This window comes from Mycothermus thermophilus, assembly GCF_041956435.1.
Source record: "Mycothermus thermophilus strain CBS 625.91 unplaced genomic scaffold VTJ04scaffold_1, whole genome shotgun sequence".
In the NCBI taxonomy this organism is placed as follows: domain Eukaryota; kingdom Fungi; phylum Ascomycota; class Sordariomycetes; order Sordariales; family Chaetomiaceae; genus Mycothermus; species Mycothermus thermophilus.
The window spans coordinates 1,368,117-1,393,446 of NW_027191427.1; the positions used below are offsets into that span (position 1 = coordinate 1,368,117).

Genomic DNA, 25,330 nt, shown 5'->3' on the forward strand with positions numbered 1-25,330 from the left:
AAAAACCGTCGACAATGAGCAACTTTTGGTGAGGAACAAACTGTCCTGTCGGCGAAGGACGACTTCCAGCGAAGAACCCCTTTTGGCGACCGTACTGCCGCTGAACGAACCTTTGGCGGACAAAGAAACTTTTTTTGATAAACAAAGGTCAATGGCAACTAACCTCAGGCAAGTCAGAGTTGTTAGAGCTTCAAGGACAGCAACAGCACAAAGGCTGATTTGTCAGCGTAGGTTGGAAGATGGGTGGTTTTCCTGGATAAGAAGTTCCGGGTTGCCTGTTTGTTGGGGGTGTTCTGTGCTGATTCCTTAAGCTCACTCTCTGGCGATTTATTGATGACAAGAACAAAAATCCTTTGCGCTGGCCGGTGAACCTTCTTCCACCCTTGCCCAGAGCTTTCAATTGTCATTCTCCCCTGCTTTCTCCAATTTCTCCAGTTTGTCGTCTGTCTTCAGAAAGGAAAGTCGGGTATCCTCATGACACCGGGATTATATGGAGAAAAATATAAAGAACAAAAGAAGAGAACATGGCACAGACTTCCTCCCAACCCTGTCCCTCTTCGTAAGCTCAGGACCAGCCATTACTTATTACCCATCCATAAACCCCTTCCATACCCTACCCGTCCCTATCCATTCCCCATCCATTCCCCATCCATACCCACTCCCTCTACCTCAATCCCAAATCCATACATCCTTCCGCATGTACTCATCACCCAGTCATCGCCCCCTTCACCTCCTCAAGCAGCCCCTCCAAATCCCCACCCCGTTCCCTCAATCTCTGATTACACCCGCCGCAAACCCCCAACCAACACGCGCTGCACGTCCACCTCCCCCCGACCCGATCCGCTACCCCACAAATCTGACACCCCACGGGGTTCACCCGCTGCTTGCCCCAGACCATGATCCGATGTTTTGTCAAGCAGCGGTGGTGCCGCGCGGTGATGGGCGGCGGCGCTAGCGGCGGGTATTCGGTCACCCCGTCGGGGGCGAGGGTGGGAGTGGTGGTGGTGGAGGATTGGGAAGGTGCGCGGTGGAGGGAGGTGGTGGTGTGGAAAAGGGCGGCGCCGGGGTTGTCGGTTAATTCTTCTTCTGCTGGTGATGCTGCTGTTGGGGGCGGGAGGGAGGTGGTGGATGGGAAGGGGGTTGGGTTCGGGGCGGAGTCGGTGGTGGTGAGGCCGGTACTACTTGTTGTGGTGGTAGTGGTTGGTGTTGATCCTGCCGGTGTTGGTGGGGTTGGGGTTGGGGCAGGACCGGGGGCGGAAGAGGGAGCGGCCGCGGACGGTGGAACGTAAGCTTTAAATTGCTTTTGTGGTTGTTGCGGCTGCTGAGCTGGGTCGACAGTCTGTGGTGGCTGTTGTGGTTGTTGTTGAGTCGGAGTTGGTACGGGGACAGACACCGGCGACGGACGGTATGGGTACTGGCCCGGATATCCAGCGTTGCTTACGCCACCGGCACTGGGCAGGTTGGTCCGCGCCGGTGTCTGAACTGGCGTGAATTGCTGCTGCTGCTGCTGTTGAGGTGGCGGCTGAGGAGGCTGTTGGAGCTGGGTTAGAATAGGCGGTGGGCCGGGGCGTCGCTGTTGCTGCTGCTCCTGCTGCTCTTGCTGTGATTGTTGCAGCTGTTGAGGAGGTTGTGGCTGCTCAACAGGTCCGCGAGGAGCAGGAGAGACAGGCTGCTGCTGTTGTTGCTGTTGTTGCTGGCGGGCAGGTTCGCTGCTCGGCCCGACCGCGGCCGGGGAAGGGGCAGGCTGACCGCTCGGACTTCGCTCAGGCCTCGGAGAGGATGGCAAACCCATCGGACTACGCACGCTCAGGCCCGTGTTTCCAGGGCCGAGATTCTGTGCCGACGTGTTGATGGGCGCCGGCTTGGAGATGGCCGGCGCTGCTGTCTTCGCCGGCTCCTCCGTCTTGGAAAGTCCCGTGTTCTGGATCGAGGCGACAGGCGCTGCTGTGACCTGCGCCGAAGGAGCGACGGGAGCGATGATCGGGATCGGGGCCGGAGCCGGAGCCGGAGCCGGAGCCGGAGCAATAGCAACAGCAGCGGGTGTACCCCCGACCGGCTTCCTCTCAACAACATTTGTCATTTTCGGCTCGCCAGGTTGTGCCGATGCTGACGAACCCACCGCCGGCGGCACGACAGCGTCTTGCCTCGTGGCCTTGATCACCGTATCCTTTTCCGGAGCGGGCGGCGGCACTTCCGGTGATGAGACGACCGACCCAGTCTCGGCCTTCGCTCCGGCGTCCTTCCTCTTCCACGCCTCCAACCTCTCCCTGAACTTGGAGCCCTCCTGACCCATGGTCGTCGTCTTTTGTGCAGCCGGTCCTTGCGGTTGCGGCTGCGGCTGCGGCTGCGGCTGCAGGTCCTGAACGGGGCGGACGTTTCTCCCCGGCAACCCTCTGGCGGTTCTCGGTGTCGTCGCCGTCGCCGTCACTGATGTTGGTGTCGTTGCTGTCGATATCGCCAAGACGTTCGATGCAGCAACCGACACTTCCTCAGCAGGCCCTGTTGCGGAATTCGACGCTCCGAGATTGTTGCGTGGCGGATTCGAAAAATTATCAGACAATAGACTGCTCTGCGCTACCTGCGACGTGTTTTGTGCTGGTGTTGTGGTGGTAGTAGTGGTGGTTGCTGCGGTGGAACCGTGGCTGATGGATGACGACGTTGATGACGACAACTTGAGGCTGGGAACGGCCAGAGTTTTGTCGGTTTTGAGCGACCTCCGCTTCCAAAGCTGTGGTTGTTCTTGTGTTTGTGCCAACGGGGAAGGACTGCTGGGAAGTCCTGTTGTTGTTGTTGTTTGTGTGCCAATTGTCGGCGGCTGTGAGGTTTGGCCCTCCGGGGGTGCTGCCGGAGCGACGGCCGGAGTCGGGGCGGAGAGACCCGCCGGAGTCCGGGGGGGAAGGGGGAGCGTGCTCTTTTGCACATCTTTGAGGGGCGGTGGCGGCGGTGGGGCGTCTTGTGTTGTTGAGGACGGCCCACCATTATTTAGACCGGACTGGCTGCTGTTACCATTCGTGTAAGACGGCTGTGAACTCATGTTTGGTGACACAAGGGTGTAAGCGCTGCTTTTGGAACCCATCGACTCCTTTGTCGAGTTGGCCAACGACGACCTCGGGGACTCAGGGGTTGTGTCTGAGTAGGCAGATAGCAGCTCCGAGATGGACCCTACAGGCGAGGGCTCCGGGTCCGAGGGTGACCTCGCGGGAGTCACAACCAGCGTCGTCGTCGCAGGAGGACTCATCGGGGCTGCAACGGGCCGTCGGGGAATGCTCATCAACGACGGGCCGGGCGGCTTGGACGACGCAGCCGGCAGCGGTGGCAACGGCGAGTCCAAGGGCTTGGGGATGGCGGTTGGTGCCATGTTGGCAGCGGTCCGGTCCTGATCGATCTGGGTGGTCTTCGGAGGGGGGTTCGGAGGTAGAGAAACCTCTGGCTCGACCCGAGGCAGGGCTTTGTCGAGATCAAGAGAAAGTGGGGAGAAATCCAGCTGCGACTCGAACTCAAAAGCTGGGAGGGTAGGGGGCGGCGGGAGGGCTTTCGAGAAGCGCGAACGCCCCTTCTTGGAGGGCTTCAAAGTCAAGGCCGGCATCTTGGGAGACCTTGTTCTTGTTTGGCGAGGATATCAGGTAGACAAGGCTGGTATAACAGACGGTGCTATGGCGCAGTCTGGGACCTTCTGCGGCGAGGAGAGGTCCGAAGAGATGCCGATTGTAGGATTCTGGTAGTGCTTGTCGCAGGCCGGCTCCCGACGTCGCACATTGATGGAGATGTCGTCCACTATGCCGGCTTGCTTTAGCTACCGCACGCGCAATGCCATGCAATCGTGTGGCCCTGGCCTGGTGGTGATGAGATGCCGTCCGTTTCCTCTACTTATCTTATGCGCCAGCGAAGTGAGGCGGGGCGGAGGATTATCCAGCAGTTAAAGGACCGACCAGGCAGGCGGTTCGGTCGAGAATCTATAATAGTCGAGACTGTTATGAGTATAACACGGCAAACTGGCCCAACAGTAAGTATATACAAACGGGAAGAATCACAAACTCCCGATAAACTTTTTTCAAACCGGCACAACAACAATCAGATGGAAAGGAAACGCACCACGGCCCGAGCAGGCGGCCGCCGACTTTTTGGCCTTCCGCACACCCACGCCCCTCGGTGATGCGGCAGGCAATCCCCCAACAATCACAACCCATCGACGAGACGGACCCGTCAAATTGATGTGAACAATGGGGTCCCCTGGTCCCCTGGTTCCCTCCCCAGCCCCGGGTTCACTTGTCTTGGCCCCAAGTCCCGCCTCCAAGGCCCGCCCCCAAGCCTGGGCTGAAACGTCCAGCAGCCAGCGACAAGCCAAGAAAACCCGGCTTTTAATGACAAGGGGCATCCCGTCAGACCAACCCCGTCCGCAGCTGGGAGAGCCAAGATTGAAGTCATCTGGAGGGAGGCGGGGCGGGCCTGACGACTGGGGTTCCTCGCGCGGGTTCATCAGGTTTGCTCGGTGTGGGGGACGACGCCGTTTGGTTGCCGGAAAGCGGTCGCTGACTCGGGTCGGGTCGCTGTAGTTATGTCGCTGTATGCAACACACACGTTCAGATTGGGTTGGTTGCGTGAACTTCTCCAATGGACGAGGGCCACGCAGTCTGCTTGTTCGCCATTCTCTCTCTGCTCGTGGCCGGCCTATCGCAAGTCGAGTCAGTCGTCTTGCCAGCTGAAGGTGCACTAACAGAATGAGAGGGGGGCGATAGCTTTCTTGGACCAAGCCGGCGTCGAAACCGGGGATCAGTACGTCACAGGACGAACATCAGGGGTGTGTGCGCGAACCGGGCCTGCGGAACCCAAGATCTTCCATCGGAGAGTCTAGGTTAGCGCGCTCAACCCCCTGGACGAAGATCCTTTTCAAGGTGTCGATGAGACAGATTGACAGGGTGCATGCTGCTTGTAAGTTCTCCATCGAGGTTGCAGCAGAGGAGGATTTGTCTCAGCTTTTTTGCAGGCGGAAACTCTATCTGCACTTCATAATATGGATTGCAACCGTGTTCCGACGACAAGGTGAGTGTACTTTGTAAACATGCATGACGTTGATGCCCTTCCCGATTGTTGGCGGGGATATGGTACACTAGTCCAGTGTAATTTGCATCTGGCACCAGCGCCAGCACCAGTACCAGGCAATCTTGGAAAACTCTTCTGAAAAGGGGAAAACACCTCATCGGGCCCGAGTCGTAGTGCAGCGTCTTGTTGATCTTCATTTTCTCCGTCCACGAACCGTGGACGGCACCAAACGAAATTTGCCCATTGCCCATTGCGATCCACGAACCCTGACGCGGTTCCTGACCCTCAATGCTACCCTGCTTGCAGTCGGCCTCCCTCTTCCGCCCGGGATCCTCCCGGGACGGGAGGATAGAAGGGAAGTGGGCAGAGCTGCAAGGGGATTGTCACCTCATCCATCCATCACATCAGTCCGTCGTTCTCACATTCTTCCCGTCTACCTACCGACCGGCAGATGGGGCATCTCTCCGGAATCTCGCCGGTAGAGGATTGCCATTTGGTGTGTTGTACATACGGAGTAACACCTCGACTATGGTAGGTAAACGACAGGATGCACCGAGATTAATATCCTGCGCAAGAACCCGACCCGAAGGGCACAGCTTAGATGCCACGAGGCAGTAGTAGGCTCAAGGTGATCCACGTGTTGGAGGTGCATCAAATCATCAAGCGAACAACCGTTTTCTGTGCAACGACAACCTCGCCACTTGGGTATGTTAGTGGTAGAGAGCTACTCCACAACAGGACATACATGACGTATTAAACTGCAGTACCTGAGGTACTCAGTAGAGATAACTAGATCGAGGAATCCAGTTCACTCCTCTCAAGGGTTTTTGTCTTGGGTCCCATCAACCCATCCCACCACACCCAGGTTTCCTCCAACCAACCCGGTCGGTGTCCATTTCGCTGATCGGGTGGCTGCGGTTGAGGATGTGATACCTTAACCAAGCTGCAGGATGCAAGCCAGGTTTTGTGGTGACGAGGACAAGACCTCCTGCGGCGCGCGTTGTCTGTCTGTCCCTCCCCGCCTGTCCCGGTTAGGAGGTATGTACAGTACACACGCATTTGGAGGCGCCGTTTGATTGTCGGCGCTTGGAAGATTCTCTTATCCCGGGCAAGATGTGATGGGGAAGTTCCGGGTTCCTAGGATTTGGGATCTACAGAGAGAAGAGAAAATGGTAAAGCTTGCGGAGCTCGGGAAACGCGCGGATATTACGACTAGCTCGCGGTAATTGAAGGTTGTTGAACTTAACCGCGCGTCAAAGTCGGCGTCAAGAAGTGGACAAAGACCTTACTTACATACTCCATACACTCCTACAGCACGGTCGAGTTTTGATCACATTTTGGCCATAGAACAGATACGGAGTTAAACTCTCTGAACAAGCAGATAGCCATCTGGCTCCTTTTCCAGTCGGCATACCATCTCATCTCAGGGACGACGCCCGACCTCCATAATCCATGATATCCATCTAGGTGTCATGACTTGGTAGTAGGGGTTGGTTGAATGCGCTTTGAACTGGCGTTCCAACCATCCATCTAGTCTGGGAGGCTGAGTAGGGAGCTACAACACGGTCCGCCGAGGCCTGATTAGAAGAACCATGACATTTAAACCATCTTACGGATGTAAGGTAGCCACGAGATCCTCAAATAGGGCTGGCCGTCTTGCACGTAGGGGATCCAGAGTCTGTCATGACCATGTTCTGAACCGCACGGAACACAGGCCAACCTCAGCATCGCAGGGCCAGCTGCAAGCCATTGTCCGGAACTCAAGGCCATTTACTTTTTTTCCGCCATCCATCTCCTTGGCTCTAGCTACGTCTGTCAGAGAACACCTAAACCACCTAATATCACCTCTGTCCCATGAAACACAGCCCCCGCTTCAAACGCAGGCAGGCAACGAAGAAAAAACCCTTGGGGAATATTGAACTACCTACCACCACGCCCACACCCATAATAGAGCAGCCGCAGTAGAAGTAGTGAGTAGTAGTAGCAGTAAATGAACTCATAACAAGTTCATCCCATCAAACCCCACAATCAATCCTCTTCCCGAAGCTCATCCATCATGAAATCACCGCCATCATCGCCATCACTCCCAGAAAGATGCCGAAATAAAACCAATCCATCATCGCACCAGCCAGTCCACCAAGCAAACAAACAAACTCAACGCCGATCATCAACAACCATCATCAACATCCGCACCAAACTCACAAGTTAAACGGCCTCCTCGGATACCCCACGCCCTCCACCGCCTCATTGTCCACAAACCAACTGCACCTCTCGCCCGTCCCCTCATTCACCAGCGCGCAGGGCAGCTTCTCCCCGTCGCCATCAAAGATGCGCTTCATCACCTCCTTCTTGGACCCTCCCGTCGCCACAAACGCCACCCGCACTGCATGATTCACCACAGGCAAGGTGAGGGTAACCCGCCGCGGCGGGGGCTTGGGCGAGTCCTCGATGGGCGCGACCCACGCCGTCGTCTCGCGCAGCAGCTCGTGGCCGGGGAACAGCGAGCAGGTATGTCCGTCCGGGCCGCAGCCGAGCAGCAGCAGATCAAAGATGGGCAGCCGCACCGAGTCGCGGCCGGCAAAGCTCTTGACCAGCACCTGCTCGTACCGATCGGCCAGCTCCTGCGTGTCGTCCAGCACCTCGACGTCGATGGGGTGCACCACGGGCTGGCCCGCGTCGGCGGGGAGCTTGTCGAGCAGCTCGGCTTTCAAGAGGCCGTAGTTGCTGTCCGGGTGGTCGAGGGGCACGGCGCGCTCATCAGCGAAGAAGATCTCCCACTTGTCCCACTTGATGGTGTCGGCCTCGGAGGTCGGGGGCGGCAGCAGGGCTTGGGCGAGGGTCTTGGGCAGCGAGCCGCCCGAGACGGCGACCTTGAAGACGCCGTGGCGTTGGAGGCCGGCTTCCTGGCAGTTGACGACGTAGGCGCGCAGGGCCTGGGCGAGGGCGGGGATGGTGGGGAAGGAGTAGAGGGAAGGTTGCTTTGTCATTTTGGCGGTGGTACTGTGAGGTGGGTTGTTAAGGTAACGGCCGGGTGGTTGGGGTTTTGAGGTTGAGCTTTGATGGGCTCAAGACTCGAGGTTGGTACGGAATAGGAATCGAGGTGGTGTGGTGGTCCGTCAGTAGCAATCCGCGGAGGGTTGCCTGAGAAGGAAGTAGGTAGGTTAGCTGAGGCCGAAAGGAAACTGGGTCATGGTTGATGATTGGACAGGAGGAGTGATGCCTACAGATTGTCGTTCTAGGTGGAGGATGGGTGGTTGAAAAGGTTAAGAAAATGTTGTGTTCTGGGGAAGTTGTTCGAGGTTGACAGAAAGTCAACGGTTGGCGGGGTGGATGGGGGATTCCAAGGTTGATTGGTGGGGGGTGAATTGCTTGGAGGGGTAACTCAGGTAGCACCTGGAAGCTAAATTTCCAGTGGCAGTTATCGATAAGTAAGCCAAGCCAGGCTGCGGGGGAGGGGTAACACGAAGAATCAGAAGGTGCTCAGTAAGGAATTGATGGAAGGAGCAATGGATGTAGTTAGTCCAGGCTACCACATTGCTTACTCGTACGAGGCAGAAGATAAAGTTCCAATAAGGAAAGAAGGGACCTACGGGATTACGTCATGGCCATCGTGGGACGGGATGATGAAATCCAGGTCATGATGAACCTGGAAATTATTACATTACAGGCCTTCAACACAGCCCTGAACCAAACAACGATGCTCCCAGAGGAATTCAAGACAGACAAAAATACGTCAGTTTGTCTCGAGTCATCAAGGTGTCTGATATGACAGTTTCCAGGTTTTCAGCGTAAACCCGCTCCGTTGAGCCTCTGCGGGGCCAATAATGGCAAATAATGGCAGCTGCGGGATGTCCAGGATATACCCGAGACGCTGTAACGTTAGCGTCTTCTTCAACTGGGGGGTGAAGGAGTGGAGAGTGCATCCAGTGTTCGTCCAGTGTCATGCTCCGGTCTCCGGACATTGGACGTCGCCCATCCGAACCGTTTGTGACTGCTCTTGTTGAAGAATTAAACTCATATTTTACTCAACACTAGAACATACAGTCTGTAAGAAACTATATATCTTCCTACCAAGGACAGTCCAGCAACATGGCCAAATCCCAGCCAAAATACCTCACCGGCGATGTGGCCGCCATCAACGACTTCCTCGATCGCTTTGATGTGAGTCGCTCACGTACTCTTCCGCCTTATCCATCCATATCCTCACTCACTTACTCGCCCCTTTCCAGACCTTCCTCCTCGACTGCGATGGTTAGAGCCTCCTCTCTCACACACTCTCTCGTCCACCCACTCACCTAACTCAGGAGTCATCTGGTCCGGCGACCAGGTCCTGCCCAATGTCCGCGAGACGCTCGCCTTCTTGCGCGAGAAAGGTATCTATCTACCTTCACTCTCCCCTCCCACAACCACCACGAGATCTATCTCCCCCCTCTAACCCCTCCCCCTTTTATAAAAAGGCAAGAAAATAATCTTCGTCACCAACAACTCCACCAAATCCCGCTCCCAATACCTCACCAAATTCACGCGCCTCGACATCCCCGCCAGCGTCGACGAGATCTTCGGCTCCGCCTACTCCTCCGCCATCTACATCTCTCGCATCCTTCGCCTCCCGCCCCCGAAAAACAAAGTCTTCGTCGTCGGCGAGAGCGGCATCGAGCAAGAACTCCTTGCCGAAGGCATCCCCTTCATCGGCGGCACCGACCCCTCCTTCCGGCGCGACATGACCCCCGCCGACTGGGCCGGCATCGCCGACGGCTCGCTGCTCGACCCGGACGTCGGCATCGTGCTCGCCGGGCTCGACATGCATATTAATTATCTGAAATGGTCGCACGCGCTGCACTACCTCCACCGCGGCGCCGTTTTCCTGGCGACCAACACCGACGCCACCTTCCCCTCGCACGGCAGCCTGTTCCCGGGGGCCGGGTCCATCGGCATGAGCCCGCTGGCGTACATGTCCGGGCGGCAGCCGGTGGCGCTGGGCAAGCCGAGCCAGGCGATGCTGGACGCCGTCGAGGGCAGGTTCCAGCTGGACCGGGCAAGGACGTGCATGGTGGGCGATCGGCTGAATACGGATATCCAGTTCGGCGTGGAGGGACGGTTGGGCGGGACGTTGTTGGTTTTGACGGGGGTGTGTAAGAGGGGGGATTGGGAGAAGGAGGATGCGCCGGCCGTGCCGGGGTGGGTGGCGGAGGGGTTGGGGGATTTGTTGGCGGCGAAGACGGAGACGGGAGAGTAAAGAGGGGGTCGTAATAACCTAACGGTATTGTTGAACGGAGGTTGGCGAGTTAGAGTCGTGCAGATAGACTTGCTTGACTATGATTCCCAGATACACCATGAATAGAAGTCCTCATTGTCTCTTCTAAACCCCTCCTCCCCGGCACTAAACCATATGTACTACTAAGGCCACGAAAACCTTCCCAACCCACTCCCAATCTCATCACCATCGAATTACCACCCCATCCTCACCTCCCCCTTCCCCTCCCCCTTCCACCACCCCTCCCCTTCCCCATCGGCACCCTCACCTTCACCCCGGCCGGCAAATCCGCCACCCACTCTCCATCCTTCCACAGCGTCCCGACCCCCTGACTCCTACCCACCACCTCCTTGAAATACCTCGTCGGCACCAGCCCTTCCTCCCCTCCCTCGGTCAGCACCACCCCGTTGTCGCTGATCCACCACTTCATCCCCGTCTCGCGCATGCACCGCTCCACGTCCACGTAAATCACCAATTCTGCATCCCTCCGCATCCCCGAAATGACCCCGGACTCCTGATCCTCCGGCAACCCTGTCGAAAAATGCACGTGCGTCCGGCTCATGGGCTTCAGCCCCCCGCTGGCCACGATGGCGGGCCAAAAGGCGAAGTAGGTCCCGTGGACGACGACAGGGGGGATGGGGACCGCGCCGTCGGGGAGGGGAGCACCGTCCGGGGACGGGAGGGAGAGGGGTTTGAGGAGGTGTTCGCTCTCGAGCTTGATGCTGTGGCCCTGGTTGGCGCGGATGAGCCAGTGGGCCGGGTCGGTGGAGGATTCGTCGAGGGAAGGGTTGGTGGCCGGGTTGGGCTTGAGGGCGAAGCGTTTTTTGTCTGAGTTGTCGACCACGTCGCGGATTTCGGAGAAGGTGGGGGCGAGGGAGCGGAGGGGACCCCATTTGAGCTGGAGGTAAATAAGGGGGTTAGTGTTATTTTCTTAATATTTCTGGAGAAGAGAGAGAGATGAAATGAAAGGGGAAGACATACAACCGCATCCAAAGCCGCATACCCCTCCTTATCCAACTCTATCCCCGCGTTCGCGGCCTGGTGTCTCAGCAAGCGGGAGAGCGCTTTGGAGAGGTCCACCTCGCGGCGATTTCCTCCTCTTCCTCCTGAGGAACCGCCAGCCCGTCCGCCTCGCTTCCCGCCTGCGCCGCGATGCTCCCGCTGTTGCCTGCGCGAGGGAGCCATGTCGGCGTCGAGGGCTTCTTGGAAACGCTCGGCCAGGTCCGAGGTGGGGTCGTCAACCTCTGCTGCTGCCGAGGAGACGGGGTGCTTGGTGGTGGATGGGGACATGGTTGTTATATGTCTCTGTCCAGCCGGAGGAGGAGTGAGACTGATGGATCTCGCAGCCGATTGGGAGTAGAGTCGATGATGATGCTGATGATGATGTCGGCAAGACAAGACGACAGGACGCGTCACGCTCTGAAGCCGGGCGTCCAATGATGGGATGTGTCGATACAGTGGGTGTGGTGTAAGCCTCGAGTATGAGGCTGAAAGTGCTGTGAATCGGCAAGAAACCGTCAGATTGGGTTGGAGATGGGCAAATGAAAGCAGGAGCGGGGTGAGCCCGGCTCTAGACATGCAGTAAGTCTAGAGATGCGGGGTGAAGTGAGCCGGTACGCGGTCAAAGAATGTTGGTTCAATCACATGGGATGCACAGGGCTGTTGTGTAAAGTGGAAGCTTGTTAAATTTTAGGACGGATGAGAGGCAGTAGGGGCTGATGTGTGTCAAGTGAAGGTGAGATTCTGGGTTGAACGAGGGCTGGCAGAGGGAAGGGGAAGGTAATGCTGTACCTAGGCTCCAGTCTGGACTGTGGAGTCACCCCTCGGTTGTGAAGATGAGATGAAAATCGTTTTGAAAGCACCTCACTTACTTCAGTATACCAGATAAACCCAAATACCACTTCGTCAGATCTGTTCAGTTGAAGACAAACAAAAACAACCCTGGGGAAACTCAATCTCATCAATTTGTACTTTTTCCTCAGCCCATCAACATCCGTTTCCACAACAATGGGGGCCATTTCCCGAATGACTCAGGCCGAAAGCCCCTCACAAATTCATCCAGTCCAGTTTTGCAGCCAACACCCCAACCGTGAACCAACCTCATAAAGGTTGAGTTGAGTAAAACCACGCCATCAATCTATCGTAGTCACCATACACATTTCAAACCTCTCACTTAGACCAAGGCACGCACTTGAATAAATAATTGTCATCCACAAACAAAGAGGTGATTGATTGAATGAATCCCACTACCTCTACTCCCCTAAACCAACCACCAACCACCACCACCACCAACAAACATTACCATAACAAAGTAGCAGGAACAAGTACATAACATCACAAAAACCAACCCACCCCCAAGAAACCCTTTTTAATACACACCCATTCAACCAACCAACCAACCCCTTTCGCCCCAAAACCAAACCCGGAACCCTGAACCAAGAACAAGCCAACCCAGCCAGCCCGACCATACCTGGTATACTTAGTATTTACCCTCTCCTCCCAATCCCAAACACCCAAACACCCAAACACCATGCATGGATGCTTGCTTGTTTGTTGAACTCCATAGTCCCTGCTGCGCCTTATCCCATCCTGTCCTGCCCTGTCCCGTCCTGTCCTATCCCGCCCGGCCTTGTTCATGTCCCTCTCTCTCCCTAGGTAAATAAACAGTTCCCGACCCCGCGCATAAAAAAGTCATAAAAACAATTATAACCACCCACCACCTCCTCCCCCCCTTTCTTTCAAAAAATAGCTAAGTAATGCAACGAAACCGAAAAAAAGGGTCATGGACATCATTCAACAAGAAACCTCCCATCCCATCCAATCCCATCCCATCCCATAAACCTGCCTGCCTGACATGCCTTTCCCTCTTTTTTCTTTGTATGCTTAGACTGATGGATGCAATGCGTAATGCCGAAACGCCCGAAACGCAAAAACAACGCCTGATGTCCGTCCGTCCGGTTCATTTTTTGTTTCTTTTTTTTTGTCTCCTCGTTTGTCGCATATGCAGGTGGGTATGGTGTGGTGCGTGTGATGGGTGTGATGAATCCGTAAATAATACACTGAAACAGGTCGGTAGGTAGGTAGGTCGGTAGCCGTGGCGGCCGTCAGAGTCGAGCTAGATTGGCGTCGTGTCCTCCCTTTCCCGGGCATTTCCCATACCCCCAAACCTCCCTCGCCGACTTACTCCCCTCCAAGTCACGACCTCAACGTCGGGATGCCCGACCCGGTATCCCTCGACCTGCGTCCCAAGCTCCCGGTCCGTCCCAACAGCGACGCCGACTGGCTCTGGCGCTGCTGCATCTGCGCGCGCTCCTCGGCCAGCCGTTCCGCGAGCGCCGCCTGCGCCGCCGACCCGCGGTCGAGGTACACCCCGCTGCTGGTGCTCGAACGCTCACTGCGCTCGAGGTACTTGCGACCCGGCGTCGCGGGGACGGAGGATCCCGATCCGGAGCCAGCCGCGGCAAGGGAGGTGGCGAACCTCGTTGCTATCGCGGCGGGGAGCATGCGGCTCTTCCGGGGCAGGACGGAGGGGGTGGCGGGGTTCTCCGCGGCGGCGGCCTGTTGGGAGGAGCTGCTGGATGTGGTGTGACGGTGGTGCGAGTTGACTTCGGCGATGGCGCGGGACGGGACGCGGGACGAGGAGGACCGGTGACCGCCGGATTCGTCTTCCGAGTCGCTCATGATTTTGCGCGAGCGCAGGACGAGGGAAGTTTTGCGTCTGCTTTCTTCGTGGCGCTCTTCGGGCTCTTCGGACCCATGGCGCCTGGACCTGAGCAGGACGGAAGATCGCCGACCTGATCCTGATGAGGGGGGTTCCTCGTGCTCTTCGGTAGTGGTCGAACGGCGGATGCGCCCGAGGAGGAGGGACGATTTCCTGCCCGAAGAGGTCGTGGTCGGGGCGGGCTCCGCCGCCGTCATAGGGGTGGCAGGCGCCGTGGCGTAACGAGACGACGACGCAGGCAGGGCGATGCTCGCAAGCATCGTCTTCCGCTTCTCTCCGAGCGACGACGGCGCCCGGGAGCTGCTAGATTTGACGATGGTCTCGGCGATGGCACTCGGCCTCCTCGTCGAAGACGGGACGGGCTCTTCCCTCGGAGACAGCAGAGCCTCATCCCGAGCAGGGGCGGGCGCCGGCTTCTCCTTTTGCTTTTGGTTCGCCTCGTCAGCAAGGGCGAGGCACAGCTCGGTCAGGCTGCGGCAGACGCTCTCCGCCTTCTTGCGGAGCTGCCGATCCGTGACGCCGCCCTCCGTTGCGATGCCGATAGCGCTGGCGCGACTCGAGATGGGGCCCGGCTGGCCTATGGGCGGAATCATAGCCGACAGGGCCACGGCATCGCTCACCGCGGACTCAAGAGCGCTATACACCTCCGAGCTGATCTTGTCCTTGGTCTTGCTGAGAGCCGTGAGAAGCAGGGGGTGGGCGGAATCCCGGGGAGTCGAGGAATCATGGGTCGAACTCCCGCCGCGCTTGGGAGATGCCGAGACGGTGGTCGCGTTGGTGGTGGCCGTCCGCGGCCTGTCGTCGGACGGACCCGCGGTAGACAGCTTTCCCCTCTGCTCAAGACGGGCGATCCTAGACTTAAGGTCGTCAACCTCGTCCCAAACAGACGCCGCCGCTGTGGAGGAGGAAGACTCGGTCCCCTCGATATGATTTGCCTCCATCTGTCCATCCCCGAGCACGTTGGCCGACTTGGGAACGAGCGGGGAGGACTGGTAGATCCGGGTCTGAGAGGCGGAGAGATTGGCTGACCTGTGCTGCGCTGACCGCGACGCCGACAGGCTGTTGTTGTCGGTAACCGACTGTCTCCGGCGCTGCGACAAAGATCCACCGCTTTCCGAGACGGTGTCCTTGAACGAGATCTGGCGGGGCGTGACGGGAGACGGTTTTTGCGGGGTTCGACTCGAACGGCTGGTGTCGGTAGTCGAGATCTGGGGCAGGCTCTCTCTCCCGTTGGCACGGAACGATGGTTCTCTTGATGGCGGCGCGCTCTCTTCGGCGGAGTGTCGTGATCGCGAGGAATCGCGGTGTTCCGAGAGTCGTCGTGAGAGAGAAGGGCGGCCGGCCGGCGACGTCTCGTGGGAACCGGCCATGGTGGTCGAGAGAGGGCGACGGTGGGTGCGGAATAACCTGGACTGCGAGGAGGTTAGCCAAGGCAATCCCAAACCGTCGAGACGGTTTGTCTGGAAACCCACCATTGAGGGGTCGGCCGTGGACTGCTTCTCTGGTGTTGGCGGCGCCGAAGATTCCCCGGCAATCTTCATGAAAATGTCTGCCGTGTTGTCGTTATCGGTCGTGGTAGTCATCTCATTGGTGTCGCGGTGCGGGGAAAAACGGGCCGAGTCTTCGCCGCGCCGACTGTCCAGGGACCGACGCACGCGATCGCGTGGGGCAGCGTCCACGTGGCCGGAATGATGCGCGTCGTCGGTGACGCGCCGAGAAGGCATGTCTGACCTTCGAGGATCCGATTCGAAGGACGACCGGCCGGATGGGGCGGTAGATGCGCGCGCGCTCGACGTTCCCGGTGCGGGGGCGGGGACGGCCGGTTCGGTGGCCTGACCCGACCGTTGCGGGATCAGAGAGCGCGATATCCTCTCGTCGGGCCTCGCCACAGTTTTACTGGGGCTTGGCACTGGTTGGTCGTTGAGTTGGCCGGCCGCGATGGTAGCGCTGTCGGTTAAACGGCGTCGAAGCGGGGCGACGACGGAGACCAGGCGGGAGCGCGTGGCGGAGACGTCGTCGGAGGCTGGGCGCCGGGTTCCGGGCAGCGATTCGGCCGAGTGGGCGGCGACGGGCGAGCTGAGATTGAATTTTAAGGCGCGGGTGCGGCTCGAGGCGACGCCGGCTTGGCTTTGGTCGATGGAAACCGGGCGGTCGGGAAAGCTGCTGTAGTGATGCAGTACGTTGGCTGTATGCGACGGGCTGGCGATATGAGCAGTCGTCGGTTGATCGGCCGTGGGTTGCGACAAAAGGGGCGCCAGCGGGGCAGGCGGGTGTTGAAGTGACGACAGGGAGATGCGATCTTTTCGCAGGTCGGCAAAGCGAAATGCTGGCAGCTTGGACGCGTTGTGGCTCTGGCGATGGGCGTGCAAATTTTCGTCGCTAGCTGCGAAGGCGTGTGCTGAATCGTAGGGATGCGAAGTGAGGCGCTCGAGGTGGTAGTGGTGGTGGTGATGAAGGTGATGGTGCTGTTGCGTTTGTTGTTGTGGTGCTTGTTCCTGATGTGGTTGGGCACTGGAGTAGGAAATGGTCGGGGCCCGGGATGAACGGGCAGCAAGAGTGGTCGATGCCATGCTCTTTTTTTGGAAGGGGGGTCGCCAGGGACTGGGGGCGGCCCGGGGCTGGTGGGTTTTGAGAACTGCCCTGCACTCAGGGACGGGGACCTGAACCTGAAAGTGACTTTTTCTCTCCTTGATCTCTCTCCACCCCTGGACTCTGCGCGCACCACACCACACAAATCCAATCCGCGCCGCGCCAGAGTCGAAATGCGCTCCCCTTGCTTATCGTATCGCTTGTGATGGTGATGAAATTCCAGTGGGAGCTATTGCGCGGCGGTGTGTCTCGGGACGATAGGATGAAGATTTTTCTCTCAGGAGATGGGATTCCGTTGCATTGGACGCTGTATTGCTGAGGTCTCGCATGAGAGGGACGGCGCCCAATTCCTGATTTTTTTTTTCTGCGCGTCGGGTCGAAAGAGCTGCAGGCGATGCGATGCGATGCAGGGCGACTTGTGCGACGAGACGAATCGAGTCTTCAGTTGGGCAGTGGAGCGAGGAGCCACGGCAGCGACAGACAAAGTGACAAAAGTGACAAAACAGACGGGATGCAGAGAGCCGACAGCTAAGTCCGAGTCTCACTCAGAACCTGTGCGACAGTTACGATGCACAAAAACAAGTTGACGCGATCAAGAGTGTAAAAAAGAGATCAAAGAAAACCAAAGTTTGTTTCCGTTGCGTGTCGGGGTCTTCGGGCGGAAGAGAAGAGCAGAGGTAGAGTGGCATCGGCACTGTTTGTCCTTTTCCGCCGGCTGGCGGCTCTCCATGCGCTTCGCGGGGAAGCGTCGCGCAGAGCCAATGACTTGTGCGCATGCCAAATTGACGAGCGCAATAGACCCACCCAACCGCAATGCAAAATCGCGTGGCGCAGCGCATTCATAATGACAGTAATATTCGCGTCTTCGTATCGAAAGATTGGGGCCCGCTCCGCTAGGACATGCCTGGTAACGCGTAAGAACCGTCCTGTCTTACCGTATCCCTTACGGCGGTTGTTTTGCCGACACGACCTCATGTCTTCCACGTCTGCACAACTTTTGCGGTGAAGAGGAGCCAGAGGAAACCACAGCAACGACCATGAGTTAGTGGGGTTCCTCTATTTTATGTAAGTAAATATTCGTCGTCAGGTTTTGTTACTTGTTACTGCGTAATGGAGGCAATCCCAGAGCCAATGTCCTCGCGACCGCTTGCTCCAGCATGTTGCCCGGGTCAGGGTCAGGCGACGCGCTCACTCGACGTGTTGGATGTTCCCGCGCCGTTGACCCGGAGGTCCAAGCGTAACCGTGTCAAGATCACCAGACATCCATTGATTGAATGCTGCCCTTCCCCGCAAACAAACCTGGGGCCGTGAGCCAACTCGCGCTACGGAATACCACAGGATGAGTCCGGAAATCTCAGGGACAACAAGGAGAGAAACAAAGAAAGCAGAGCAAACAACCAACAACAAGCCAAACACAAGACATCATCGGTCCCGCCAGTGACACGAGGAGAATCCCTTGAATCCTTTCAACCCCAACCCTTAACAGCTCATTTCGCTACGAGCGCGACCACCCACAGCGCGGAAACCTAGTGCCTTTGATCCCTGGCGCAGTCCGGGTTCGCAGGTTGCGGCCGAGACGGGAGGGAATGGGATGAGCCGAAACCCACACCCGCAGGGCGACGACCAGGGTTGCGGTAACACGAGCCGCACGAGCCACAACGCCCGTTGGAGCTGGCCACAACACCAAGAAAGGCATTGGCGAATCAGCGCTTCAGCGCATAGGAAAAAGTGGCGGCTATGGGATTCTGGGATCTCGATCTCAGTTGAGGCTGAACAGAAACTCCGTCAAGGAGGCTGGGTACACAGATGGGTCTGGTAAACATCCATGAAGACGCCAAATCTCTCCTATTAGTATGTCTGCACGTAACTAGTTGCCGAGAGTCTGAACTAGTGTAAGACGCCAGAAAAAACAAATGGCATCGCCCGTGTGGGACCTCAACCGGGCAACAATAACAACGTCCCCAGGCGGCCCCGGTCGAGAACAACAAGCTGCTGGCTGGCTGAGTGGGTGTTGATGTTTATTGACGCTCCTTCACCGACACTCATCACATGCTCCCAAACAAATCAAGGCCGATGAGGCTGGTCTGGATGCTTACCGACTCGTATCATCATCCTCAGCTGGCGGCCGATCCGCCGCGCGCCGCCTTTCCCGCCACCTTATATCGAGGACAAGTCGACCAACACAGCAGCTGATCGAGCGCGACGTGGGTTTTGCAGGTTTATAACTACCAAGGAGTTACGGTGTATAAGTACGTGGCTACACACGCAGGACGGAGTACGTACACATGTCTGGCTCCCATTCATCCTGAAACATCTCGAACGTTTGTATCAGATGATATGTCGCGTTTTACATCCCCAGCTATGGAGTCGTCTGGGGCTGGTGGGCAACTTGACGTAACCTTTGACTCTTCCCCAGGCCTTGGCCCTGACTTGTTTGTGTGGGTTTGTTTACTCTTGACTCAGACAAGCTTCAAGATTGTGGACCACTTCGCAAGCATGCCTGTCCCAGAGGGAAAAGAGTTGATGATGTCTCAGGGCGCTTCGCTTCGAGACTCTGACTCCTCATAGATGTGACAACAGAAGTACAGGGCTTACCTGACCTCAGCTACCTCTTCAGCTCATTGCGAGTCGGGGTTACCGTCCCAGGCATTCCGACGTGCTCTTCCATGGATCTCTCTCATCGAGCCGCCACCGCTGGTGGATTTCGCCGATGTGTCGTGTGTTGAATACTGCCCTAAACAACTCCATATGTTGACGTCGTCCATCTCGGCCCGAGCACCAAAACCGACTCGGAGCAAGCCCCGGAGCCTCCATCCCATCCCACCATCTCGTCGTCGCAACGCCGCAACAAAATACAACCGAGCCATGTCGTGTTGTGTTTGCGGCTCTGCGGTCCTTGGCGTTCGGTGGTCGCACCCCGGGACGGGCGAAAAAGTGAACACGCACACAGGATTGGGAGGATGTTTCAACGGACGGGAAGGGGCCTCACATTTTTTTTGTTTCAACTGCTCGGGGATTGACAAAATCTGAAATTGGTGGTGCTCGGGCAGTGGCAGTCGTAGCCGAGCGTCTCCTGCCCCACCCGATGTCTCCATCTGAGCGGGAGAGAAGTCCAGACGCACGTGCCAAGCGACCAGTCTCTACCCTGGGCTCGTTTCAGATTTTGGGGCGCGTTGCCTTGTTTGGGAGGGAGATTGGCAAAATGGATGACGATTCCAACTTCCGGATGGGTGCCATCTCGCCTCGAAAGAAACAGCGGAACTAGTAGTAGCAAATTTTCTTCTTCCTTCAGAATCGAGAAGGTTGTTTTTTGTGCACATGTCGGCGGAGTGTAAGACGGCACAATTGAGAATTTTGTGCGTGTTATTTTACTTCACTTTGCGCCGTCGTCTCATGTTGGTGGCACCGTGGATCCTTGTTGTTGACGGAAGTTCTGTGTTCTTGATTCTTGTGAGAGACACATGTCACAAGGTCGGCACAGTCGAACACAACATACATGGAGGAGACTCCAACGGTCTCGGGGCTTGAGAACAAAGCCCCAATCTAGAAGCTGGGCACTCATATATAGTTACGGAGCCGGTGCGGCACGGCACAGGTATTTGTTTCCTCGGCTGCTGTTTATAAGACACACGGCAAGCTTCCCGCACTCGCGCCGCAGCACGGCCGACGGGGCCAGCCATCCTCCACTACGCTTCCTGTCCGGAAGCGGCGCTGGGGGAAGAGCTGCGAGCGCGTGGCGGCGGAAACCGCCTTCGGTTCATTGCAGAATACACAGTAGAGGAGGTATAACGGTGGCCAAATCTTTGGATGGGAGGTTGGCGGGCGCCTAGGTATGTACATACATGCGTACGGCGTCTCGAGGCGTGATGTCACCAAGGCGGTTCTGTCAAATCAAGACCGGCCAGTAAGAGCTCGCTGATGAAAAATGTCAGAGCTCGATGATGACACAAACTTGGACACAAACTGGACACGTGAGAAAAGTCAGACGCTGTGCTAGTCTTTTGGTGATGGCCAGGCTCGCCCGAGGAACTGGTAGCGATCTGCCGGCGGCCGCCCTATGCTTGCCCGGAGTCCAAGATCGGTCTTGTTGCCGAGCCCCAGCCAAAAGAAGCTGGAGGTCTCGATCTTTTTTGCCTCCCCGAGGATCGAAGAAACCACTCACAGGCGCCCGAGGAGAGCGGGAGAGGACAGCTGGAGGAAGCAAGCCAAGAGAGAGAACCGGACCGTCGCGGCTGATTGGACAGCCAGCAACAGCCCGTCAGACTCTCCCTCCAATCAGAAGGGCGGCGCCATGCTCGATTTGGTGGCACCGGCTATTTTTAGGTTGGATTGTTTGAGAAGCAGAGGACTGGACAAAGGGGGGTTAGCCGCCGGAGGGCTTGCGCGACGGTGGGCGGAGAAGGGATCCTCGGCCCCTGATTCGCTCGACGGCGGCTTCCCCCCCCCAGCGGCCCACGAGCCGAGCAGAGGAGTTTGTGCGCCTGCAAGCCGCCCCGGCCAGGGCAGGCCAAAGGAGAAAAGTTGGCGGTGCCCTGGCTGCCGCATGCAGGATGGGAGTTGACATCGGGGAGCAGGAAGGCATTTTCATCTGGGTTGTGTTCTGTGGGGGGTTGGATGGTCTATGATGTGTCAAAGGCAAAGGAGTTGAGGAAAAGTTTAGATGAGAAGTTGTGTTGTGTTGCGTTGTGTTGTATTGTGTTTTCAGTTGTTGTGTCCACTTGTCTTGTGTCTGGGTTGAGGTGCAATGGATCTGGGATCTGCTGCACGCAAACCCCAGTGTCGTCCTTTTCCCCGTCCCCGTCCCCGTTCCCCGTCTCCTCCTGCCCTGGATCCCTCATCTCCGCTTTCCAGGTCCCCTGCACCTTCCCTCCCCTCTCATCAATCCACATTTCCAATTTTGCGCCCAATTCCCTTTCCCTTCTGGGCCCTTCAGGTCTCCAGGTTGCCAGGTCCCCAGTGCGCTTCCTCCCGAGCGCTTGCGCTTCTGCGTCTGTTTCTGCTGTGCTGCTGCACTGCTGCACTGCGCTGCCACTGCCCATCTCTGTCCTGCCACTCGACTCCATTCATCCTTGCTCTTCTTTTTCTCTTTTTTCCTTTTCCCTTCTGCACTTGTTTTCCCACCTCAGCTACACTCCTCCCGAATTCCCTCTTCCAACTCCGTGTCGTTGGCTGCTTGCTCCTCGCAGCAAACAAACAAGAAAACATCAACAAGAACAAGGACACCCGCAACCCGTCACATCGTCCCATCTCCCAGGACTCGGTTGACGAGACAAAGCGGAACCCCGCTGTTTGACCCGCCATTCACCCACGTCTTCTCCCCCAGCCTAAGCCCATCCCGGTCGTCTCTTGTTCTTCTCTCGACCCGCGCCTGTCTGTCCATTCCATCCATCTCATTCTTCTTTCATCTCGACTTCTCGCACCGGCCACCCATCTTCAGACGACCGGCTGCAGAGGCCATGTATTGACATTTTCGCCGTTTGGTCACCGGCTTCCTTCACCTTTCTTCGTCCTTTTTGTCTTAGTGTCTATGCGCTCTTATTCCTTCTATTCCTCTAATCGTTTCCATCCACTCTCATCTGATCAATTCCCTCTCGGCTGCGCCGCATTCTCCTCCGCGTAGCGACCAACCCTCAACGACCCAGCCTCAGCGCCGTCTTCACACAGCCCGTCCGTCTTATTCAAGCGCCAGATCACCATCTCCGTCAAGCTCCGCTTCGCGCTTACAGCCTCACCAGGACGGATCGGCTTGACCCCGTTATCGGTTGCCGAGTTCGCGGTTTTTTTTCTCCTTCGCTTCGCATCTTCCGTAGCGCATCGACTTCCCTCCGGGTGCGGCCAGGATTCAGCAGGGCTGTCCCGCTTCACCCGACATCATCTACGGCGCGTTTAACTTGGGAAGAAGAGGTTTCCGAAGTGGTCTTCCCCAGCCTCTCCTGACCGAGGTTGTTGTTTTCTCGGCTCTGCCGGCGCTCATCAGACAGAGGGGAGGCCACGAGACCGGTGTGGCCGGCCCCGTGGTGGAGTGAATAGTGGCTGTGGCCGTGGTCACTGCCCCGAGTTACGACCAGGCCCATCTGTTTGGTGTGTTGTTGAGCCGCAAACCTAACAATACTACTACCTTCGCCACACAGCCGCCGAACATGCCGTCTGTCGTGGCGCGACGCTTGTACGAGGATCAGATCCCCTCTATTATGTCTGTCTACGAGGTAGACGGCGCCGTCACAGATCTAGATCAGTCCAACTCTGTCACCATCGTCAACCCAGAAATGGTTGGAAACGCAAAACTGCCTGCGGATCAGGCAGGAACAGTCAGGCCAGGTGCCTTGACGTCCGAGTCCGCACATCGACACCATCACAGCACTTCCACTCAAGCAACCGAGTCGGCCGATTCTTCCCCGACGACCACCTCCTCCATTACCGATGCCTCTGACCTCTCCGACCCGTCTCCGTCTTCGTCCCCAGACTCACCCGTCAACCTCTCCCGGCTCCCGGCTTTTGGCCCTTCGCCCTCTTTCGGGGGTCTCTCAGCCATGTCCCGCCTCACCGTGGCCGATCCGCCGATGGAACGGCCCATGACGTCTCCTGGGCCCAGGCGGCTTAAGAACATGAAGGGCCTCTCGATCCAGCCGCCAGGCCATTCCATTGCTTCCACCATGCTTTCGGAGCCGGCATCCCCCTCCTTCATTAAGCCCGTGATCGCCCCTATGAAGCGCAAGCCGAGTCAGCTGAGCCTGAAGACAAACGCCTCAGACCTCATTGCCCGCACCACCATCGAAGTTCCAAACTCGCCCACCGTCGCCCCGATCTTGCAACGGCGCGCTCTCAAGCACTCGGCGTCGACTCCGCACATGTTGTCGGGTCTGAGGTCCGCAACCTTTGGCCCGGCCGGTGGCATGACCATCCCGTCGGTTTTGGAACGCAATGAGAACGGCCTCTCGTCCTTCTTCCGTCGGGAGCAAACCTCGACCATCCAGGAAGAGCTCTCGCCCATTCGCACGCAGATTGCGAATCGCGCCACATTCGACACGGAGCCGTATCACGAGGTGGAAAACAATGAGGATCTGAAGTCGCCAGGGTACCCCGATGGGCCCATCGCCATCTACGGCGATCAGGTTTACCTGTATCTGGAGCCGACCGCCGAGGAGGCTGCGCGGTTCGACGTGGTCATCAATGTCGCCCGCGAAGTCAGCAACCCGTTCAAGTCGGCTAACAACAGCCGGCGGACGTCCGAGTCCAAGGACATCGACTCGCCAGTTCCCGACACAGCATGCACAAGGGATAGCTGGATCACCGCGCCCGAGCATCCTACTGACGACCAATCCGGAGACACCCCGACCACACCCAAGGCGCCGTTGAAGGAACCTGAGTACATCCACATGCCGTGGGATCACAACACCGATATTGCCAAGGATCTGATGACGCTTTGCGAAACCATCGACAAGCGTGTCAAGGCGGGCAAGAAGGTTTTGGTCCATTGCCAGCAGGGCGCCAGCCGCTCGGCCAGCCTGATTATCGCCTACGGCATTTACCAGAACCCGGAACTGAGCGTCAACGATGCCTACTATGCTGCTCAAGAGAAGAGCCGGTGGATCAGCCCCAACATGAAGTTGATGTACTGCCTGCAGGATTTCCAGAAGGAGATTTCCAAGAGAAGGTTGGCGCCAAACTCGGGGCTGAGGCCGCGCGTGGGAAGGAGCCCGACCAAGCACCGGGCCACCATGTCGGCGGATAATATTGAGGCGGTTGCCAAAGAGCCTTTGACCGCCCCACTGCCTGCTCAAGACGTTCCATCGAGACGCCCGAGTCCCGAAAGGAGCTCAAGTCGGGCGCGGGGGAACTCGACCCCGCACCGTGGAGAGCCCATTTCTCCTGGCCCTTCGTCGGCGCCGTCGAGCTTTTCGTGGTCTGAAAAGGAGGACGAGTCGGATCCTGGGAAATTTGGTCGTTTCAACCTCGACTCTCTGGTTGCGCCCAACGCAGTCGCCAAGCCTCCGCCGTCGCCAGGGTTGGGAGGTTTCTCTCTCCCTCCGCCGTCACCTCTTCCTGGATCGTCGTTTGGTCTTTCTAACCCACCGAAGCTCGCTCCGCCGCCTGGCCCATCGGGGGCTTCCTCTCTGGCTCCGCCTTCGCCGGCTCCTGGAGCGACATTTAATCTTTCGAAACCCCCGAAACTCGCTCCGCCCCCGATATCCCGGCAGTCTCCTCCTGACCTCTTGATGCCTCCCATGTCCCCTGCCTTTCCGCCTCCGCAAGACCCTTTCTCGAAACCCCCACCGTCTCCCGGCTTTGGCGCTCATCGCTTCGGCAACAAGATCGGAAGTCTTGGGTTTTCGTCGCTTAACTTGGCGCCTGCCCCGAAACCAGCGCCGAAAAAGCCCGAGCCGAGTCCCGTCGCTATCCTGCCGAGTTATCCGGATGACAGCGCCCTGCTCTCGCCTCGTGCCGAGACCATGACCAACAATCCGATCCATCAGACGATCGCGGGACTGCCGGGTTTGCAGTTTGTCGAAGTGCCGCCTACTCCAAGCGCCGCCGCCGGCCTCTTCTCCCCTCGCGAGACCATGTTCCCGAGGGATCCGTTCCAGCCGTTTGGGCGGCCACCGCAGATTGCCGATCCTCGCAGCCCGCCGACAAAAGGCGAGACGCCGATTGTGCGGTCCATTGACGAGATGTTATGACTAGAGCCGTGACCTTTCTGCCGGGCACCGGTGGAAAGGGAGAGCACT

The 25,330-nt window shown here is 57.7% G+C and overlaps 9 protein-coding genes across 9 annotated transcripts; 3 read left to right on the forward strand and 6 right to left on the reverse strand.

Moving 5' to 3' along the window:
- Nucleotides 1-706: 706 nt before the first annotated feature.
- VTJ04DRAFT_491 (uncharacterized protein) lies at nt 707-3,586 on the reverse strand (the record flags this gene model as incomplete). Its single annotated transcript, XM_069362967.1, has 1 exon — nt 707-3,586. One exon carries the CDS (start codon nt 3,584-3,586, stop codon nt 707-709), a length of 2,880 nt encoding a protein of 959 aa, XP_069223101.1.
- A 3,652-nt stretch (nt 3,587-7,238) lies between these two features.
- On the reverse strand, nt 7,239-8,027 carry VTJ04DRAFT_492 (uncharacterized protein; the record flags this gene model as incomplete). Its single annotated transcript, XM_069362978.1, has 1 exon — nt 7,239-8,027. One exon carries the CDS (start codon nt 8,025-8,027, stop codon nt 7,239-7,241), a length of 789 nt encoding a protein of 262 aa, XP_069223102.1.
- Nucleotides 8,028-9,129: 1,102 nt separating this feature from the next.
- VTJ04DRAFT_493 (uncharacterized protein) lies at nt 9,130-10,276 on the forward strand (the record flags this gene model as incomplete). Its single annotated transcript, XM_069362989.1, has 4 exons — nt 9,130-9,201; nt 9,270-9,291; nt 9,345-9,413; nt 9,498-10,276. The coding sequence occupies 4 exons, from the start codon at nt 9,130-9,132 to the stop codon at nt 10,274-10,276; spliced, it is 942 nt and encodes a 313-aa protein (XP_069223103.1).
- Nucleotides 10,277-10,502: 226 nt separating this feature from the next.
- Nucleotides 10,503-11,584, reverse strand: VTJ04DRAFT_494 (uncharacterized protein; the record flags this gene model as incomplete). Its single annotated transcript, XM_069363000.1, has 2 exons — nt 10,503-11,192; nt 11,276-11,584. The coding sequence occupies 2 exons, from the start codon at nt 11,582-11,584 to the stop codon at nt 10,503-10,505; spliced, it is 999 nt and encodes a 332-aa protein (XP_069223104.1).
- A 1,593-nt stretch (nt 11,585-13,177) lies between these two features.
- On the reverse strand, nt 13,178-13,444 carry VTJ04DRAFT_495 (uncharacterized protein; the record flags this gene model as incomplete). Its single annotated transcript, XM_069363011.1, has 1 exon — nt 13,178-13,444. One exon carries the CDS (start codon nt 13,442-13,444, stop codon nt 13,178-13,180), a length of 267 nt encoding a protein of 88 aa, XP_069223105.1.
- A 45-nt stretch (nt 13,445-13,489) lies between these two features.
- VTJ04DRAFT_496 (uncharacterized protein) lies at nt 13,490-16,585 on the reverse strand (the record flags this gene model as incomplete). Its single annotated transcript, XM_069363022.1, has 2 exons — nt 13,490-15,427; nt 15,488-16,585. The coding sequence occupies 2 exons, from the start codon at nt 16,583-16,585 to the stop codon at nt 13,490-13,492; spliced, it is 3,036 nt and encodes a 1,011-aa protein (XP_069223106.1).
- Nucleotides 16,586-20,529: 3,944 nt separating this feature from the next.
- VTJ04DRAFT_497 (uncharacterized protein) lies at nt 20,530-20,840 on the forward strand (the record flags this gene model as incomplete). Its single annotated transcript, XM_069363033.1, has 2 exons — nt 20,530-20,575; nt 20,620-20,840. 2 exons carry the CDS (start codon nt 20,530-20,532, stop codon nt 20,838-20,840), a joined length of 267 nt encoding a protein of 88 aa, XP_069223107.1.
- Nucleotides 20,841-22,184: 1,344 nt separating this feature from the next.
- Nucleotides 22,185-22,678, reverse strand: VTJ04DRAFT_498 (uncharacterized protein; the record flags this gene model as incomplete). The annotated part of the gene is made up of 2 exons (XM_069363044.1): nt 22,185-22,422; nt 22,470-22,678. The coding sequence occupies 2 exons, from the start codon at nt 22,676-22,678 to the stop codon at nt 22,185-22,187; spliced, it is 447 nt and encodes a 148-aa protein (XP_069223108.1).
- A 66-nt stretch (nt 22,679-22,744) lies between these two features.
- On the forward strand, nt 22,745-25,282 carry VTJ04DRAFT_499 (uncharacterized protein; the record flags this gene model as incomplete). Its single annotated transcript, XM_069363055.1, has 1 exon — nt 22,745-25,282. One exon carries the CDS (start codon nt 22,745-22,747, stop codon nt 25,280-25,282), a length of 2,538 nt encoding a protein of 845 aa, XP_069223109.1.
- Nucleotides 25,283-25,330: the final 48 nt, after the last annotated feature.